Below are 21,686 nucleotides of genomic sequence, written 5' to 3'. Positions count from 1 at the left end.
TTTAGTATTCCCTTTTCGATTTCATGGATAGCTTTTTAAAAAATTGTTTTGGAATTGATTTTGTATCATACTTTGCCTTTTATTTTATAAAACGTGGCTTAACTTTCTACAGGAAGGATAACGTCGACAAGAGGGCAATGGAGGAATTCATTCTTTGTGTAAATATAGCTTCTTTTTGGGCTTCTAACACAGATCTATGATCGCATTCTGTCAGTTTCCTCTCGAGAGGGTGAGACGATTGAATTGGATAAACCCGTGATGGCAGAGGGCAATGTGGAAGTTTGGCTTAATTCTCTCTTGGAGGAATCTCAGGCCTCATTACATCTTGTGATTCGCCAGGCAGCTGCAAATATTCAAGAAACAGGTTTCCAACTGATTGAATTTCTTTCTTCCTTCCCTGCTCAGGTCAGTGTATTGAAATTGGAAAGTATTTTTTATAGAATAGTCATTTTGGATCTCAGATATTGTCTATTGTAAACTACACAACTGCCTATAATTTAACTCTAGACAAATATTAAGATTTTCATTAGGATTTGTTAAATATAGATAAGCTTAAAGATTTCAACTACAGATTATTTGGTGTTATGTATCTGTATCTATACATATATATTTATAAATATATATATATTTGTGCTGAGCTATTTGATATGTTTTCTTTAACTTAAAATATTTTTTTCCTACTGAATCTCTTCAGTACATAAATCATAAAACATACTGTGTTTTACCAGAAAAATGAGAAATATGTTTCAGCAATAAAATACAGAAAATGATGTTTTCTTAGTCATGTGATCTGTAGAGATTTTGTATCTACTATGTGTAAACCCTGTGTTAGTTTGGGGAAAGTAGGTTTAAGACGTATTCTTTCCATAACAGTAACTTAAAATCTATCTAGGGAGAAATATGACTTAGAATGAGAAGAAAAAAACTGTAGACATGTCATGAGGCTGTATATACTTAATTGTCAGGTAAACAATATGAATAGAGTCTCCATAGGTTTTGAAACAACCCATCAAGTTGAAAGTTGATGTAATCAAGGGTGGCCTGACACTTGTATAATAATCACAGCTGTTTACTATATTGTGATTTCTATTTAAATATATTCATATGCCATACGCACTCATAAAGCCTTTTTTATTTCCATAAGGTTGGATTATTAGGAATTCAAATGATATGGACACGGGATTCAGAAGAGGCTCTTAGAAATGCCAAGTGTGATAAAAAAATCATGCAGAAAACCAATCAGTCTTTCCTGGAGCTACTGAACACATTGATAGACATGACAACCAAGGATCTGAGTTCCGTGGAACGAGTTAAATACGAGACTTTGATTACTATTCATGTGCACCAAAGAGATATCTTTGATGACCTGGTAAATGCTTTACAAATGCTGTGGCATATACAGAAAAGCAAATACTAGAAACTATCTCTGTTTACCCACTGGGAATGGTTTGAATGAGTTCAAAGAAAAGATAAAATTCAGGCAAAGAAGCATTTTCATGATGAGAGATTGTTTGTCAGACTTTCTTTTCAGTCTTTAGCTGAAATTTCAGCTATTTTCCAATGATCTAGGCTAAGGTGTTATGGAGGCAATTAGACTTTATTTTAAAATTCTTTATGTGATCATATTTAATGCTGAAATGTCACGTAGCATCGTGAAAAGCTTTTATTTGTCTTGTGCTCCTTTTGGTTATTAAATTGAAGATGACCAGTTTCTTGCTAAAGAAATAATAAGTGATATTGCTAGTAGAACTGCTTAGTAGTTCCTTTAAGGCTCTTCCTAAATCACATCTTTAACAAGTTATGCTACATTTTATGTCATTGATTGCAAATGGTCTTTCCTAATATAGTTTGTGACATTCAGGAGACATGCGGATTTTGCCTTTAAAGAAAGAACAGGGATGGAAAAGAGAGTTTCGTAGCTATAGAAAATAGGAAATGTGAAAAGAGATGAAATTTGTCCTCTACTGTAAAATACAACATTAGATAACAGGCATGAAGCTCATATTTCCATAATAGTTTTCTGGATCATGTCTCACCCCATTATTTAAAAAAGATTATGAAAGATTGGTTCTGATGTAACGGAAATAAAGGCAACGCATTCCAGCTGTTATGTGCTAATCTCCTCTCTTAATAGTTAAGCACACTGTCTGCCTCAATGAGAAATAAAGGGCTCAGGGTAATTTTAGATTTCTTATTTGTCAAAGAAAAATGATTAAAGTGGCTTAAAATTTTGGTTAAAAATATTCAGACAAAAGCATTGCTGGGCAATCACCTGCCATTTAGATGTTAGAAATTTTGGCCCTCTGCAAATCCTAGGAAGGGTAATTAATGGATTAAAAAAAACAACAAGAATGTACTTTATCATAATCATAAGAGATGACTTTTTTTTCTTAATGAGATTGTTTAGTTCTATCTTTGTAAGCCAAATAGGTTTTTTCATAGGTTGTATTTCATGGTTAGGACTGTGGTATTGGACATTTAAGGGTGAAATTTAAGAAATGAACACCTTCCTCTTAAAATAGATCATGTGATTTAAATTGAGGGGCACAATTAGGAGTTTCTCTTCTCCTTTTCTCATATCTTTGAAAGTATCTTTTTTTTTTGCTGATCGATAAATGAATGGGTTGGGTGGTGATGTAATTGACATCTCCCAAGTAGTTGGGCTGTCTTTAACCCAAAGACAGTTTAATTAACTGTTCCATTAACTTCACATTATGATCTACCTGAATGCTAATGCGTGCAGTTAATAAGCGGTTCTCATCTCAGTTTTAACACATACCTTTTGCATTTCAGTGTCACATGCATATCAAGAGCCCTACAGACTTTGAGTGGCTGAAACAGTGCAGATTTTATTTTCACGAAGATTCTGACAAGATGATGGTTCACATCACAGATGTGCCGTTCATATACCAGAATGAGTTTGTGGGCTGCACTGACAGGCTCGTCATCACCCCCCTCACAGACAGGTGATGGAAGGGTTCGGTGTCTCCCCAACCCCTCCCTCCTCCACCCCCAACCTTCTAATTCTCTGCAGGTGCTCAGAGGGTTTTGGCTGACGGTCTTTTTAGGGTTTACAGCCTCTTTTATATTAAAGTCTTTGAAATTCGGTACGTTTAGCTTTACACACGTCTTCACATGGGATTTAGTAGGTCCGTGACTAACACAGACTTTGCTTCCTTTGCCTTCAGTCTTATAGAGTCTAAGTTTAAATGACCTCCGTGGACATCAGATGGGAAAAAAATGAATTAAGCGCTATGTATCAATAGGTGCAAATCACCATGGGCTTTGAGGGCTGCTTTAGGGGACAGTGGCACTTGTTGTCATTACAGAGACAATTAAGGTGGTTTTTTAGCAGGAAAGAAATTGAGTATGAACGTTGGTGAATCGTGATGGAGAGGACATTGACCTGTCCTGCCCTCTGCCTGTTAGTTACCAACTGTGTTAGCCAGAGCCACCATGCAGTTTCCCTGGACTCAGTTTCCTCATCTGTACGATGCACTAGGTTATGTCCAGGGGTCCTTCCTCCATGGCTAATAGCCTGTAATTCACTTAGTTTAATTTGAACTTTGTGGCATCAGCTAATTGTATATGTGCTGTTCAGGGATGCTTTGAATACTTACGTTGGACAAAATGGCTGAGTGTTAAAACCCAACATTGGGCCTAAGGAGAAGCTAAAGCTGAATATCAATCATTTTCACAGGATGAACCCCTGGGCTATTAGATTGAAAATATTATCAGACGACGTAGAAAAGTTTGACGTAATAGCCCGGTCTGTGAGATTTTTCCTTATGCTCAGTTGTGATTCTGAATGAGATGCTCACTTTTACCTGCAGATTAGCAGAAGATTTTACTGTCCTTTTCTCCTCACATTTTCTTTGTCTTCATACACTCCATATTCCTTCTTATGTCTCATTAAAGGTGATTAAAAAAAATTTTTTTATTGGAGTATAGTTGATTTACAGATGTTAGTTTCAGGTGCACAGCAAAGTGAATTAGTTGTACATATACGTATATCCACTCTTTTTTTAGATTCTTTTCCATATAGGCCGTTACAGAGTACTGAGTAGACTTCCCTGTGCTACACACTAGGTTCTTATTAGTTCTCTATTTTATATATGTCAATAGTAGTGTGTGTATATATCAATCCCAATCTCCCAATTTATCCCCCCCCCCCCATTTCCCCTGGTAACCATACGTTTATTTTCTACAAAAGATGGTTTCTCCTGGATGCTTTGGGACGTTTGTTTTGGAGTTGTTCTTTTTGTTCTGAAGTGCAGAGGTGAATAATGACAACATGTGGAGAATTCCTTGAAACACTTGTCACAGTTGTTTCACACCTTCTCTCCTTTCAAACCTCAAGCATTCCCCTCCCTTCCTCTCTCGACCGAAGGCCCCGTTTCCTGTTTTACTGAGAAGATAGATGCTGCCACAGGTGAGGACCTGCACTCATTCCCCACCATCATGCCTGCCAGCCAAGCCCCCTATCCTTATGCTGTCCACTTTCTCTCCTGGTTTTAGGGATGGATTTTGTGCTGCCATCCAAAGCCAACACCTTCCACTGAAACAGTTATTTTCTCTCTGGGAGCATCATTAATTTTCACTTTCCACCTGATCATTCTCATCAACGTACAATGTGCTATAATGGCTTCCGGAAAGGAAATCCTATCGTGAATCCTCCAGTTTCCCTCCCATTTCTGTACTCCCATCAAAACGCCTCAAAATCACAGTTTTTTCTATCTATTTTACCTTGAATTCACACCATTCAGGTTCTATGTATTAGTTTTCTGTTGCTTTCATGACAAATGACCACACGTTTAGAAGCTTAAACAACACAAATTATTTCACAGCTGCATACGTCAGAAATATGACGCACACCTTGTTGCACTAACGTCAGGGGTCAGCAGAACTGTGGTCCCTCCTGGAGTCTCTAGGGGAGAATCTGCTTTTTGTTTTTTTAGTTTGTTGGCAGAATTCTTTTTCTTGTGGTTGCAGGACCTATGTCCCCACTTCCCTGTGGACTGTCAGCTGAGGGCCGTTTCCAGCGTCTGGAGGCCGCCGTATTCCTTGGCTTGTGGCCCCTTCCTTCATCTCCACAGCCACATCCATGGGTTGAGGCTCCTTCATGCTTCCAGTCTCTTTTCCTTTTCCCGTCTCATGTCTCTGACCCACTCTTCCGCCTCCCTTTTCCCCCTTTAAGGACTCATGAGATGAGATGGGGGTCCACTGCGTAATCCAGGATAATCTCCCCATCTCAAGGCCTTTCACATTAATTGCATCTGCAAAGTCCCTTTAGCTGTGTCGGGTAACATATTTACACGTTCCGGGGCTTGGGATGTGGATATCTTTGGGGGAACCATTATTCTGCCCATAACACTTTCTTCCCCCGCTAGGGCAGTCACCCAGATTCCCATGTTGCTAAATCCAATGGCCATTTCTAGTTCTGACCTTCCTTGACTAGTCAGCAGCATTTGCATAGGTGATCGCTGTCTCCTTTTTGTGATACACTTTCTTCATGTGGCCTCCAGGACACAACATTCATCTAGTTCCTCTTGTTCTGGTTATCCCTTCATACCATCTCCTACTGGTTCCTCTTCATCTTCTTGACCCCTAATCACTGAACGCACCAAGGCTCTTCTCCATCACTCACTCCTCAGGTGACCTCCCGTGGCTTTAAATATCATCCCCAATCTCTGCACCCTGACAGGGCTTCTCCCTTGAACTCCAGACACGTGCATTCGCTTGCCTGTGTGACATGCTTTCTTGGATGCTTACTGGGAATTCACACTTACGGTTGATTGTCCCCCCACAAAACTGCCCTCTTCTCCGGCTTTGCAAATGGCAATTCCATCCTTGAGTTGCTCGAGGCAAAATCCTTGGAGCATCCTTGATGCCTTTCTTTCTCTCACTTTATTATCCAATCTATCATCAGGTTTGGTCACCACCACTTTCAGAACTCACATAGGATGTGACCACTTTTCTCCCCTTTGCTGTGACCGTGTTAGTCCAGGCCACCATAATGTGGATGGATGACTGCAATCGTCTTTTATCTGGTTTCCTGCTTCTGCCATTGCCTCTCAATTCAGACACTGGAATATAAGTCTGATCCTGTCATCCCTTTGCCTTGATCTCCACTGTCTTTCCATCTCACCCAAAGTAAAAGCCAGTGTCCTTACATTGCCTATAAGACCTGCCATGATCTGATCCCTGCCACTCTTTCTCCTTCCTCATTGAGCTCCAGCTACTTGCTCCTTGGCTGTTCCGTGAACAGGCTCAGCATGCTGCTGCCTCAGGACCCTTGCACTTGCTGTTGCCGTATCTGGGAACCCTTTCCCTTCGATACTGGCATAGCTCACTTCCTCTTCTCCAGGTGTCTGATTGAATGTCATTGCACATGGGTCTTTGGACCTGACACATTCAAAGCAGCAATCCCTACACTCCTGAACCCTCCTAACCAGCTTTATTTTTCTTGTTTCCTACTTTTGAATAGTCTATTTCCTTCCTTTAGGATATAAGATATACCTTTGCGGTATAGACTTCCTGTGATTTGTTCACTGCTCCTAGAACAGTTCTGTTCCATAATAGGTACTAAATAAAATTTCCCAAGTGAATGAAGAAATGTTTATTTTCAAAGTCATGTCTTTGTGGTGAAAAAATTAAATAGTACCTAAAGATATAAAGTTGAAAGTATGAGAGGAAAATTTTTATATTTTTCAAAATGATTAGTAGTTTATTTTCTAAGAAATTTCAAATGCTTATATGTCAAGATTCTTTTTAACTTTCACATATAGGTATCAGATTATACAAACTTTTTTGCCACTTGATTCTTTCACTGTATTCATTATCTTGTATATATTTCTGTATCAAAAAGCTTGAGAACTTTAAAAGCAAAGTATGTAAGTGGAGGTGATTCTAAAATTTGTCTCCCCCTGTTTCACTCTAAATGTTCACTTGTTTGTTCTTCTCTAAGTTGATTATGGGAGGAGTGAGTCACCATTTTTTGCTGGTCATTGGGATTGCGTTTCAAGATTGGCTGCCTTCTTACAAAAGAATTCCTCACTAAGATTAATACTTGAATAAAACAAAGGCCAGAGACGTTGACATCTTGTCAGCTTTTCACTGACTGCCCTGTGAAAGTTCAACAATGTTGATAGTGATGGTCTCTGGGAAACGTGACGTCATTTAGATGGAGTTGCAGATGTTTCAGATGATAAAATAGTCAATAAATATGCTAAAATCATATAGTGCCTTTTTCTAAAAGCTCATAGTATTTTTCATGACCAGTCCTTCCTTCTACTTCTGAGTACAAGTCGAGAAGTCTGGAATCTTTCTTACTACAGTAAGTCCCCTACATACAAATGAGTTCCATTCCGAGAGTGCGTTCGTAAGTCTAATTTGTTCCTAAGTCCAGAAAAGTTAGCCTAGGTACCCAGCTAACACAATCGGCTATATAGTACTGTGCTGTAATAGATTTATAATACTTTTCACACAAATAATACATAAAAAACAAACAAACACAGAAAATAAAGAAAACATATTTAATCTTACAGTACAGTACCTTGAAAAGTACAGTACAACAGCTGGCATCCGGGGGCTGGCATCGAGTGAACAGGCAAATAGAGTTACTGGCTGGAGGAGGGAGAGGAGGTGGGAGATGGTAGAGCTGAAGGATCGTCACAACAGGAGACGGAGGGCAAGCTGCAATTCCACTCACGCATGATGTTGATGGAACGCACGTTCGCATCTTTGAAAGTTTGCAACTTTAAGGTTCGTATGTAGAGGACTTACTTGCTGTACTGCTATCACTTAAGATGGAGGGCAGCAGAAATTGAAGACTGATGGAGACATCTTATCTTCTGGATAAGAAATGTAAACAGGGGAATTCCCTGGTGGTCCAGTGGTTAGGACTCTGCGCTCTCATTGTAGAGGACCTGGGTTTGATCCCTGGTTGGGGAACTAACATCCCACAAGCCATGCAGTGTGGCCCCCCTGCCCCCCGAAAAAAACGTAGACAGGCCTCACGACGTGTGTTCTTTCTCTGACATATTCTCACAGCTTCCGTGAGTTATACCTGGGTCTTGGCCACTGGGCTGTGTAGTCTTGGCCAAGACAGCTAACCTTTCTGAGGAATCATTGTGTGGACTAGAGGTAAGGTAGGTAGGGACCCAGCACTGGACCTGCCACTGAGTAAATGTTACTCATCATTAATCATGTTGCTATGACTATTGTTTTTCATTCTCTTTTTGTTTGTTTGTTTAGAATTCTTTTATTTTTAAAATTTTATTTATTTATTTAGTTTTGGGTGCGTTGAGTCTTCGTTGCTGTACATGGGCTTTCTCTAGTTGCGGCAAGTGGGGGCCACTGTTCATTGTTGGTGGGCCGGCTTCTCATTGCGGTGGCTTCTCTTGTGGAGCATGGGCTCTAGGCATGCGGGCTTTAGTAGTTGTGGCACACAGGCTCAGGAGTTGTGTCTCGCGGGCTCTAGAGCACAGGCTTAGTAGTTGTGGCGCATGGGCTTAGTTGCTCTGCGGCATGTGGGATCTTCCCAGACTAGGGCTCAAACCTGTGTCCCCTGCGTTGACAGGTGGATTCTTAACCACTGCGCCACCAGGGAAGCCCTAGAATTTTTAAAATTGAAGTATAGTTGATTTACAATATTGTGTTAGTTTCAAGTGTACAGCAAATTGCTTCAGTTATTTTTTTTCAGATTATGTTCCATTATAGGTTATTATAAGATATTGAATATAATTCCCCATGCTCTACAGTAAATCCTTGTTATTTATCTATTTTATGTATAGTAGTGTGTATCTGTTAATCCCATACTCCTAATTTGTCCCTCCCTCTCTCTCCCACTTGGTAACCGTAAGTTTTATTTCTATGTTTATGAGTCTGTTTCTGTTTTGTATATATATTCATTTGTATTTTTTTTTAGATTCCACATATGCGATATCATATAGCATTTGTCTTTCTCTGACTTACTTCACTAATATTCTCTAGTTTGATCTACATTGCTGCTTGTGGCACTATTTCTTTTCTTTTTTTTTTTTGTTAATGAGTAATATTCCATTGTGTGTGCATGTGTGTGTGTGTATATACACACACCACATCTTCTTAAGCCATTCATCTGTTGATGGGCACTTGGGTTGTTTCCGTGTCTTGACTATTGTAAATATTGCAGCTATGAACATTGCAGTGCACCTATCTTTTTGAATTAGAGTTTTCGTCTTTTCTGGATGTATGCCCAGGAGTGGGATTGCTGGACCATATGGTGACTCTGATTTTAGTTTTTTAAGGAACCTCCATACTGTTTTCCATAGTGGCTGCACCAATTTACATTCCCACAAACAGTGCAGGAGGGTTCCCTTTTCTCCACACCCTCTCCAGCATTTGTTATTTGTAGACATTTTAATGGTGGCCATTCTAACTGGTGTGAGGTGATACCTCATTGCAGTTTTGATTTGCATTTCTCTAATAATTAGCTATATTGAGCATCTTTTCATGTGCCTGTTGGCCGTCCGTATGACTTCTTTGGAAAAATGTCTCTTTTGGTCTTCTGTCCATTTTTTGATTGGGTTGTTTATTTTTTCAATATTGAGTTAATCATTGATAACACATTCTTTACCAACCTTTCCTTTCATTTCTCCTTAAGCCTGTCCTATAATCAAAGAATCTATAACTAATCCTCAACAAAGATAATTAACTTTCTGATGCATATACCCTGTTGTCTTGACAAGTTTTTCAGCATTTTAGAATCAATACTGTTTAAGAATAGGAACTGAAAGCACTTCTGGTTTACATGTGGTGAAATGCATCTAGATCACTATGAATACTTAATAATATACTTGTGTGCTAATGAGCCCTGGGTTGCGGGGTTGGTCATTGTTCATTTCGTGCCAGGGTCACATTCCGCATCTCTAACTCTAGTAGCTACTGGGACAGGAGGAAGCAGATAAAAGTGTATGGCTGGACCAGCACAAGCCATTTATTCAACAAATGTTCACAGAATACTAGGTGACAAGGGTTAGGTAAATAGCTGGGGGTAAAAGTAGTTCCTGACAGCAGAGAGCTTATGGCCATCTAGTGAGGAGGCAGGAAAGTATAGTAGAGCTGCTAAAAGGCCAGTAAATCACATAAAGTCCAAACCCGTTCATGAATGATGAGATTTTTGAAAGCAACAGAGACTGGAAAGGAAAGCAGAGAAGGGAGGGGGTGAGGTACACACACATGTAGAATGCTCTGGAGAGAGTCATGTCAACAAGTACGTGAAGATGCTCTGGCAGACCCATGCTTGTCTCTGAAAGGCAAGTCCTAGGGGGTTTGGGTGCCAGCATATTGGCCTCTGTACACCAACACCAAATTAATTCTCAGAGACAGAGTTTGGGGTGAAGTACAAAAGCATAGCTTTATTGCTTTGCCAGGTCAAGGGGGCCTCAAAACTGTGTGTCCCGACCTGGAGGGGGTAGTGAGGAGTTTTACAGTAAGGGTTCAGAGAGGGCGTGGTCAGCCTGTGGACATTCTTCTGATTGGTTGGTGGGGAGGTAAGTGGGAGTCGGCATCGTCAGACTTCTGGTTTCAACTGGTCTGGGGTCTGTCTACGTGCTTGTGGGCAGCATACAGTTAACTTCTCCCACCTGGCAGGAGGTTTCAGTATCTGCAAAACAGCTCAAAGATATTGTTATGAATATCCTGCCGTGAGGAACCAGGACCCTGCCCCAAGGCTGTGCTATTGTTTATTTTGACAGGGACCCGCCCCTCCCTTGTCTCACATCCCCTCTCTTCCCTAATTAGCAACTGTTTGAACCGACTCTTTGGAACTCAGGGAAGGTCTTGAAGGCTGAATGAAGGCTATTTCCTGTAATCAAGAACTAGAGCATGGCCTTGAGGATATGGGGAGGGGGAAGGGTAAACTGGGACAAAGTGAGAGAGTGGCATGGACATATATACACTACCAAACGTAGGGTGGATAGCTAGTGGGAAGCAGCCGCATAACACAGAGAGATCAGCTTGGTGCTTTGTGACCACCTAGAGGGGTGGGATAGGGAGGGAGGGAGGGAGACGTAAGAGGGAGTGGATATGGGAACATATGTATATGTATAAGTGATTCACTTGGTTGTAAAGCAGAAACTAACACACCATTGTAAAGCAGTTATACTCCAATAAAGGTGTTAAAAAAAAAAAAAAAGAAATAGGGGACACAGAACAGCTTTTGTGCCCAGGAGCCCCACAGGGTCCTGCTTGGTATCAGTTGGACTGAAGTCCCACCTATTGGAGAAAGTGAGGGATAAATCACCAGGCACGGCTGCCCTTTTTTCATGTAAATAGCATGATTTCTTTCTGGCAGCTTAACAACTTGCTACTTCTTCAGTTTAAATATAAACCCAAATGATCCCATGATAAGGAGAATTTGCAAGACAGAGCAACTGGGTGGCCAGAGTTCCTGGAGATTTATTCCTTACGGGGGGGGGAGAGTGTGGACGCGTCTTAGAGCTGGGCAGCGTGAGAGCTTGTGGTAACACAGACTGGCTGAAATCTCTGCTCCCTCCACCATGACGCTGAGAAAAATTATTCCATCTCTGTGAGCCTCTCTCCTCATCTGTAAAGTGGTGAAAATAAGTGGCTTCCCTGCAGGGTTCAGTGGGGTTTAAGTGCCATAGTGTAGGTGGAGCTATTATGACATGTTAGCTGTTATTACAGAGACAACTGTGCAAGGGATAACACGAGTTCAAGAGGAAGGATAAGACCTTGGGTTAAAAGGCAGAATCAAAGTGAGATCAGGCATCCTTCTGTTTTTTTTTTTTTGTGGTACGCGGGCCTCTCACTGCTGTGGCCTCTCCCGTTGCGGGGCACAGGCTCCGGACGCGCAGGCGCAGCGGCCATGGCTCACGGGCCCAGCCGCTCCGCGGCACGTGGGATCTTCCCGGACCGGGGCATGAACCCGCGTCCCCTGCATCGGCAGGCGGATTCTCAACCACTGCGCCATCAGGGAAGCCCATCCTTCTGGTTTTACACCCACATTTCCGTCTTTGAATCCAGGCTCATTTTTTGCACTCAGGGCTGAGTCATTTACCTGCATTTTTGGGAACGCAAACCCAATAAAATTGAGAACCTAGGCGCCTCCGGGTGGGTGTGCTCACTTCTCATTCCCACACTTGGTGCCGGATAATCACTTTATTTTCTTCGAAAAATTTTTTCAAGTCCAGATGAATGCTTTAGAGTTTAGCCTAAGAAAGCCCTAAACTACATTACATTATAGATTACCTACTTTTACAGCACTGGGTGATGCTGGGAAATTGAGCAATTCATCAGCAAGTGATCGGTTGTTTTCCTTCACAGGCATTCTTGTATTGTCTCACCAGAATATTTTATTTGTTAATATCGTACTGTGAGTTACAGTAGAAGGTGTTTGCAGGTTTAGTAGATGCTCCCAGAAATAGATGTAAGGTGTGATTATTTAGCAATGTGTGATTTAAATCTCATGTGATCATTGGTTTCCAAGTGCATCAAATCATCGACTCTTAGATTCAAAAGGGGATTAATCTACATAATGGCCCTCATTCTGTTTCCTAGAATACTCTTCTTTAGATGTTGGTAGATTTCTGTTAAAAAGTTGCCAAATAAGTTTTGGAAATGCTATGTACTCTTTTTCATATTTGAAGATTGTGAATATACATTATCATAAAAAATCCTGTTGAACCTTTTTAAGAGTTTGCAAACGTATTTGACTGTAGACCACTCCCTCCTTCCTTTTTCCTCAGCACATGTTAATATCCATAAGGATAAGTGTATTTTAGGGTGCAGTTTTGGGAAGGGTATGTAGGGATAATGGTCAGGATCTTCCTTTTTTCAATTTTGTGTGCCTGTATCATGTCACTGTGATGTCTCAGAAGTACTTTCCAGATGCCAGTGGCGTGGTTCTAGTGATTTCTCTACCCCTCCAGGTGTTATATCACGTTGGCTCAAGCTCTGGGAATGAGCATGGGGGGAGCCCCCGCTGGACCAGCAGGAACAGGCAAAACAGAAACGACCAAAGATATGGGACGATGTCTTGGGAAATACGTCGTGGTTTTCAATTGTTCGGACCAGATGGATTTCCGGGGACTTGGACGGATTTTTAAAGGTGAGGGTTATAATTTTTTATTTGATGAGAAATTTAAGCTAAGGTGGAATATCTTGTTAAGATTTATTTTTCAACAATTGGCTACATCTTAGTGTCATTTTCCAACTTTGTAAAACTTTTTGGGAAACCTGAATCTTACCAGTGTTGTGTGGGTCAAATGTCAATATCACTTGCCTTTGTAATGTTCCTCCCCCCCCCCCCCGGCAGGTTGGGTGTTTACAGATAAAGGGTCATATTGTGATTTATTTTGGAGGCATTTAATGTATGATCTATTTGTTCAACTTTATGTTTGAGCAAACTGATCTGTGGCTTGACCTGGAAGTTGCATAATGCTCTTTTTCTTTGACTTTCCAAAATTATGTACTAATTGGATTTTCTATTTAATTTCCGTTCTAAGGACTGGCTCAGTCTGGATCCTGGGGTTGTTTTGATGAATTTAATCGTATCGACCTATCAGTTCTCTCCGTTGCAGCCCAGCAGATTTCCATTATTCTGACATGCAAAAAGGAGCGTAAAAAATCTTTTATTTTTACTGATGGAGATAATGTGACTATGAACCCTGAATTTGGGCTTTTTCTAACTATGGTAAGGAACCACAAGAAGAGCTACTGAACTTCAGCCTTCTTATCACAGTTTTCACGCATATCCCTGGTCATATGTCACTTATTTTCCATGAATGGAAATTGGGATTGTAATTTTCACTCCTGTTTGAAAACCTTTGGTGTTAAACAGAGCTCATATTAATAATTCATGACTTAGTCTCTCCAGTTAAAAGGAGAGTGAGATATGTAAATGAATTTTCTGGTTGTCATTCTAGATTTGTTGTGTGTGCATAATGAATCTTTTAATATCATGCTGCTGTGTTGCGCTTGTTACCCCATGACTGTATCATTCTTCCTTGGCTTTTATTTTCTGTATAGAATCCTGGCTATGCTGGGAGGCAGGAACTCCCTGAAAACTTGAAGATTAACTTCCGCTCCGTGGCCATGATGGTGCCTGACCGACAGATTATCATCAGGGTGAAGTTGGCTAGTTGCGGCTTCATTGACAACATTGTTTTGGCCAGGAAGTTTTTCATGCTCTACAAGCTGTGTGAGGAGCAGCTTTCTAAGCAGGTGTGACATTCTGAAGGTCCCTGTGTACTTAGGCATATTTGAATGTTTTATTCAGTCCTGGAGAGGGTGTGGAGAAAAGGGAATCCTTCTACATTGTTGGGGGGAATGTAAGTTGGTGCAGCCACTGTGGAAAACAGTATGGAGGTTCCTCAGAAAACTACTAATAGAACTACCATAGCACACAGCAATTCTTCTCCTGGGCATGTATCCAGACAAAACTGTAATTCGAAAAGATACATGCACCCCAATGTTCATTGCAGCACTGCTTAAAATAGCCAAGACATGGAAGCAACCTAAATGTCCATTGAAAGATGAATGGATAAAGATGATGTGGTACATATATACAATGGAATATTACTCAGCCATAAAAAAAGAATGAAATAATGCCATTTGCAGCAACATGGATGGACCTAGAGATGATCATACTAAGTGAAGTCAGGCAGAGAAAGACAAATATCATATGATGTCAATTACATGTGGAATCTAAAAAAAATGATACAAAGGAACTTATTTACAAAACAGAAATAGACTCACAGACATAGAAAACAAACCTATGGTTACCAAAGAGGAAGGCAGGGGGAGGGGTAAATTAGGAGTTTGGGATTAACATATACACACTACTATATATAAAATAGGTACACAACAAAGACCTACTGTATAGCAAGGGAACTGTCCTCAATATTCTGTAATAACCTACACCGGAAAAGAATCTTAAAAAGAATACACATATGTATATGTATAACTGAATCACTTTGCTGTACACCTGAAACTGACACAATATTGTAAATCAGCTATACTCTACTATAAAATAAAAATTAAAAAAAAATTGTGGACTGGGGTTGTTGACAAGGTACCTCATATATACAAAGTAGAAAGTTGTATCATGGCAAAAACAATTTTACATGCATAGTTTTACTAAGTACATTTGAAGAAATTAACATTTAAGGCATAGAAATGAAGTTAACACTATCTGAACTGACTTAAGAGCCAAAGAATTATGAATATTGATGTTTGCTTTTTATCTCACCTGTTCATTCATCATAATATATGTCATGTTTCCTCATGGTTTTGAGGAACCTCTCAATCCAAACTTCTTTGAATCTAGGTTATACCCACAGGTTCAACTATATTCCATTCTCACTCAAGACATTTTTGGTTTCTTCTGTTTATTGCAGCCTTTACTCACTGATTCTTCCCTTTTCCCTGCTGTTTCTTGCAGGTAGAGAAACTCCCACATCACTGACTCCTGCCCTCTTCTTCTCTAATTTCATTTCTCCTCCTTCACTCCTATTGCCCTTGTTCACAAGGTCAAAAGGTCACAAGGAAAATGAAATGAGTCCATGTGTACAAAGCAATTGGCTCCATGCTGATCCCTTGGTGAGCCTTCTCTGAATCTCACTTCATGCCCACAGATTTAACTGAGTCTAATGCTGATGAGTTTTCCTTAATTAATTCCACTCACCAGTACTTTCAAGTCATTGTTATTGTACTTTTATGCAAGCTTGCTCATATTTTTATTTTTTAATTTTTTTTTTGCGGTACGTGGGCCTCTCACTGTCGTGGCCTCTCCCGTTGCGGAGCACAGGCTCCGGACGCGCAGGCTCAGCGGCCATGGCTCACGGGGCCAGCCGCTCCGCGGCACGTGGGATCTTCCCGGACCGGGGCACGAACCTGCGTCCCGTGCATCGGCAGGCGGACTCTCAACCACTGCGCCACCAGGGAAGCCCCATATTTTTATTTTATTGCCACAATCAGAATTTAAACTCCTTGAAGGCAGGAACTCGGTCTGAATTTGTATGTGCTGTATCCTCCAAACGATTGGTGTTAAGTGATGCACACTGCTCCCAATTAGCAGATAATGTTTTTTTTTCCTATAGGTTTTTAGAATTATGATTAAAAAATATTAAATTTATCATCTTAACCATTTTTAGGCATATAGTTCAGTAGTGTTAAGTAAATTCACATTGTTGTGAAACAGATCTCCATAACTTTTTTGTCCTGCAAAACTGAAACTCTATACCCATTAAACAACTCCACTCTTCCCTCCCCGGTTCCCTGGTAACCGCAATTCTACTTTCTGTTTCTATGTATTTGGCTACTTTAGATAGCTCATGTAAGTGGAACCATACAGTATTTGTCTTTTTGTGACTGGCTTATTTAACTTGGTATAATGTTCTCACGTTTCATCCGTGGTGTAGCATGTGATAGTATTATTCTTGCTTGCTTTGCCTGGTTGGAAAACATTCTTGTTTTTACATGTATGCCATGTTTTGTTTATCCATTCATCGGTCGATGGGCATCTGGGTTGCTTCTACCTCCTGGCTATTGTGAATAGTGTTGCTATGAACATGAGTGTTTAAATATCTTTTTGAGTCTCTGCTTTCAATTCTTTTGAATATATTCCCTGAACTGGGATTTGCTGTATGATATGGTAGTTCTATTTTAAATTGTTTGACCAACTGCCAGGGATACTCTTTCCTATAGTGGTTGGATAATTGGTTTTTAATTATTCACTTTATATGTGCTGAAATTTGGCATGATTGAGCTTTTATAAATACCTATCAAGGGGCCAACAAAGCTGGGGGCTTGACTTTCTGATTTGTCCTTATTGTTTCCCCCTCTAGGTAATCCTGGAATGTAGCTACTTTTCTTTCTCCTCAATACCCCTGTCTTTTAAACTTATATGATGTTCATGAGTGAGGTCTCAGTTTAATTCTGGTTCAGAATTTTAGCTTTCAAGATATGAGGAAATTTTCTTATGGTTGATTGGTAAAGAAGGGCTCAAGGGGACATGTATCTCCAGGAGGAAATTTATTCCTTTCTCTCTGTCAAGATCTATTAGTTCTGATCTAAGGGCTTAAATTAATGATGGTACAGGAGAGGATTCTTTTGGGTATTCTCCATTTGCTAAAAAAAAAGAATCCGTTGATAAAAAAATTTCTTGCCCCACTAACTGTACAAATTTTCTAAAGGAAAATCAGCATTTATTCATTATGTCTTTGTCAAATTTGTACAGTTTCTATGGGTAAGTTAATATTGAAAATAAGCCCAGTGTACCTCCTATTCTTCAGGTACATTATGACTTCGGTCTGCGTAATATTCTGTCTGTCCTGCGAACTCTGGGAGCAGCCAAAAGAGCCAACCCCACGGATACGGAGTCCACAATTGTCATGCGTGTACTACGAGATATGAATCTTTCCAAGCTGGTAAGATTCACAGATGGAAATGTTCCACCAACTTAAATTTCAGTTTAACTAAGCACAAATGAGATTAGAAATATTTATTTAAAGTGCTCATTTAAAATGCTTAATTATCAGATAAATACATAGAGCGTAACGTAAATTTAAATTACATAGAGCATAACTTTAAATTACATTTTTTCAGGAGCAATTTTTGTGGTGACTCATCTCTAGTCTAACACACCTATTCCAATAGAATTAAAATGGATTTTAAAAAATCCACATCTTACATTTCCGAATACCTTGAAATTTTTGTGCTGTAGAGCTAAAATCCCTTTTACCTTCATTAAAGTAGACCTTGGAAGGAAGTTGTATGGGAATTTTACAAGTGTGTGATAATTTCACATTCTTTGATTTCACAGTAGAGACTGAACAATCAGTTGTCCAGTATCAGTGGATCCACGTACGGGATGACAGAATGATATATTTTTATTTCAAAATAAGAGTATGAACCAAATTCCAATTCATGAATTTGCCACTATTCGCATTTAAAAAAATTATTTTTAAGTTAAATGAGAAATTGTAGGTTATTTAGTAAACTCCCCAACCTGGTTGTTTTATGGAAAGGTTGTCATGTAGGTAATATTTTCTTTCCTTCTGTTTCCTTCCTTTTTTTTTTTCTCTTCTCCCACCACACCCGTTTTTAAAAAACTAATTTTTAATTTAGTAAACATGATGAAAATATTTCTCAACTTCCGTGGAGGTGATATTTTATTTATTACTGTTTGTGACAAAGTAGTCTGGGCTGTATTGGACATTTTCAGTTTATCTGATATTGCCATGTTTATGCCAAAAGATTTGGTCTGATTTCCCTTTATTTTCTTTCTGAGATTGATGAGGATGAACCCTTATTTTTGAGCTTGATTGAAGATCTCTTCCCAAATATTCTTCTGGACAAGGCCGGTTACCCTGAGCTGGAAATGGCAATTAGTAGACAGGTAATGTATTTCACAGGACATCAAGTACAGTGTCCCTTTCATCTGAACTTCATGGGAATCAAGTGGAGCTGTTGTAGCCTAAATCTACAGGTTCCGAGAACAGCACTGAGGCTGTGACTACAGTTTTAAGAGAAGCCGTTGCTCACCATTGATAGAGCTTTTCCTCCCAGGGGGTCTCCTACCCTCACTCAGCTACAGGTCCAGTTAGCCATGTGCTAGTGACCCCATTATTGATGGAGACCATTCCACACCAGATTCCCAATGAAATGTGATGGGTCAGCAGGGGCCAGTGGAGCTTGGCCGGCTGCATTGCCCATGCTGGTTTCGTTTCTCTCTGTGGCCCTGGTGTTTACCACATCGCTTTGGTCTCAGGACTGTAACTACTGAGTGTCATTTGCAGTGATCTCATATGGCTCTATGGCGAGCTGCGTCTGACCAGCAGAATAACAGTCACCACACGCTAGATTCTTCTCGTATCACACTTTATTGGAGTACAGCTTGGTTATAGAAAGATGGAAGGAAGACCCCGCAGCCTTAACGGCAGCTGCCTATATACGATTCGGGGTACTGTGCAAGTCTCTGACTGGTTCATATCGAAGGCATGGCCACGCGTCACCTTCGGATTGGTTACTGCTTCAAAACCTTGTTAGCATATTCCAACGCATGCGCACTGGCTACAGGATGGATGATTCAGCTTTTTCTATCCTGCTTTGCGGCAACGCTTTGCCGCGCCCCACATGGCTCCTTAGCTGTCATTCTTTTTCCGCAGGCCCAAGATCACTCGTGATTTCTTCCTTGGGCCCTGGGGGGATCCATCATGTTAGGTGTATCATTAGGTGTCTGGATTTCCCATGATACTTGGTGCAGCTTTAACTTTTTATAGTCTTCCTAGGAATGGAAATGAATCATGAAAACCTTGTGCCTCAACTTCCTTTCCTATGAAAAAGAGTTTAAAAAAAATTTTTTTTAGAAATGGTGATTAGCTCATATTTATAAAATGCATTTCAATTCTTTGAAGATATTTGTAATAAAAATCCATATGGTAGTATTTTATGGCCATTTCCCCTTTAAATATCAGTATGTAAAGATCTTAATTTCCTAATCAGGGAAAAGTGATAATTCATTTTGCAAATGGCTTCTTCATCATATGGCCAAATTAATTGTAGCATTGCCTAAAAAGCTAAGTATAGGGTTTCCCTGGTGGCGCAGTGGTTGAGAGTCCGCCTGCCGATGCAGGGGACACGGGTTCGTGCACCGGTCCGGGAAGATTCCACATGCCGCGGAGCGGCTGGGCCCGTGAGCCGTGGTCGCTGGGCCTGCGCGTCCGGAGCCTGTGCTCCGCAACAGGAGAGGCCACAACAGTGAGAGGCCCGCGTACCACAAAAAACTACACAAAAAACAAAAAACAAAAAAGCTAAGTATAAACTAATTTATAAAGCGACTTACATTAGTAATTTATAGCATATGAAAAATCTGAAGAGAAAATACATAGCATAAAATGATACATGATTATTATCCAAAATTATTGAAGTAAAAATAAGAGCATCATTTATAGTGAATTTAAGCATAGCATGATGGTTAAGAGCATGGACCATAGGGCTGAGTTTCTTGGGTTCCAATCCCTACTCTGTAACTTAACAACTAATAATCTTGGATAAATTGCTTAGTCTCTTTGTGCCCCAGTTTCCTTACCTATAAAATGAAGACACCAATAGTACTAATCTCTTAGAAGATTAAATTTAGAATAGTGTTTGGCAGCATAGCTTCCATACGTGTGTTTGATAGATAAAAACAATCCAGAAGATTTATAAAGATGGCTTGACATTGATATGGATTATCAGTCAACTTGGTACGCTTGAAATTCTCTTTTAAATTAAATATCATCTTTTAAATTAAACATTTAAAATACATTTTGATATTTGAGCCTTTATTCTTAAGTTACTCCTAATACATACATTCAATAAAATGTTAATATAAGTGTATTTAATTCCCAAAGTCAACTGTAGGTGTTTCTTGTTTGCCTGGGTTATCATTTTGATTATGTTCAGCCTGCTTTTGCCTATGTATATATATTTTCTATGCAATATATTTTTTATTGGGAATTCCCTGGGAGTCCAGTGGTTAAGACTCAGGCTTTCACTGCCGTGGACCCGGGTTCCATCCCTGGTTGGGGCCCTGAGATCCCACAAGCCCTGCGGCACAGCCAAAAGTAGATATATCTCATTGTGGTAAAACACATGACATAAGATGCACCATTTTCACTATTTTTGAAGTGTACAGTTCAGTGGCATTAAGTACATTCAGAGTATTGTGCAAACCTCACCACTGTCTGTCTTCAGAACTTTTCTCATCTTTCCCAGCTGAAACTTCACGTGCATTAACAATCGTTCCCCATTTCTCTAACCTCGCTCCACGTCTATGCTTGTTTTGAACACAATGGTTAAGTCCAGATATCTGTTCATGTGGCCCGACGTGGGCGGTCTGTTACGTTTTCAGGTTGAAGAAGCTGGTTTAATCAACCATCCTCCTTGGAAACTGAAAGTCATCCAGTTGTTTGAAACACAGAGAGTGCGGCATGGAATGATGAGCCTGGGGCCTAGCGGAGCAGGGAAAACCACCTGCATCCACACCCTGATGAACGCCATGGCGGGTAAGGGGGCAGGCCGCCTGGACACACGTTTAAACTGTTGTGACACATGTGAGGGCCCCAAGACGGATACAAATGTAGCTGTATGTTAGCATATTTTTATAGGAGGGGATGCTACTTTTTTGACTATTGGGTAGATTTTAGAGACAGCACAGTACTTTAATGGACCAGAGGAGAAAAACACTTTTTTCCAGCTTTACTGTATACAAATATAATTTGGACACATAACATGTGCAAGTTTAAGGTGTACAGTGTGTTGATTTGATACATTTTTATGTTGCAAAATTATTATCCCCATAGCATTAGCTACCGTTACCATCGTATCACATAATAACCATTTCTTTTTTGTGATGAGAGCATTTAAGCTCTACTTTCTTAGAAATATTCAAGTATATGATACAGTAGTATTAGCTATAATCACCGTGCTGTACATTAGACCCCCAAATTTGTTAATCTTATAACTGGAAGTTTGTACCCTTTTCCAATATCTCCCCATTTCCCTCACCTCCAATCCCTGGTGACCACCTTTCTACAATCTGTTTCTCTGAGTTTGACATTTTTAGATTCCACATATAAGTGATATCATATAGTATTTGTCTTTCTCCGTCTGACTTATTTCACTTAGCATAATGC

General features: G+C 40.0%; 1 protein-coding gene across 1 annotated transcript in view; it reads left to right on the top strand.

The window, feature by feature from the left end:
• Positions 1–21,686, top strand: part of DNAH5 (dynein axonemal heavy chain 5) — a 262,494-nt gene that overhangs the window by 124,606 nt on the left and 116,202 nt on the right. The window contains exons 33-41 of the mRNA XM_059062876.2: positions 193–405; positions 1,145–1,369; positions 2,794–2,966; positions 12,936–13,114; positions 13,512–13,699; positions 14,035–14,229; positions 17,301–17,435; positions 18,299–18,406; positions 20,903–21,056. Of these exons, the coding sequence (XP_058918859.1) occupies positions 193–405; positions 1,145–1,369; positions 2,794–2,966; positions 12,936–13,114; positions 13,512–13,699; positions 14,035–14,229; positions 17,301–17,435; positions 18,299–18,406; positions 20,903–21,056 (1,570 nt within the window). The remainder of the gene's footprint in view (positions 1–192; positions 406–1,144; positions 1,370–2,793; positions 2,967–12,935; positions 13,115–13,511; positions 13,700–14,034; positions 14,230–17,300; positions 17,436–18,298; positions 18,407–20,902; positions 21,057–21,686) is intronic.

This window comes from Kogia breviceps, chromosome 4 (assembly GCF_026419965.1).
Source record: "Kogia breviceps isolate mKogBre1 chromosome 4, mKogBre1 haplotype 1, whole genome shotgun sequence".
NCBI lineage: Eukaryota > Metazoa > Chordata > Mammalia > Artiodactyla > Physeteridae > Kogia > Kogia breviceps.
The sequence above is the reverse complement of the archived record's forward strand: the minus strand, read 5'-3'. Positions and strand labels throughout refer to the sequence as shown.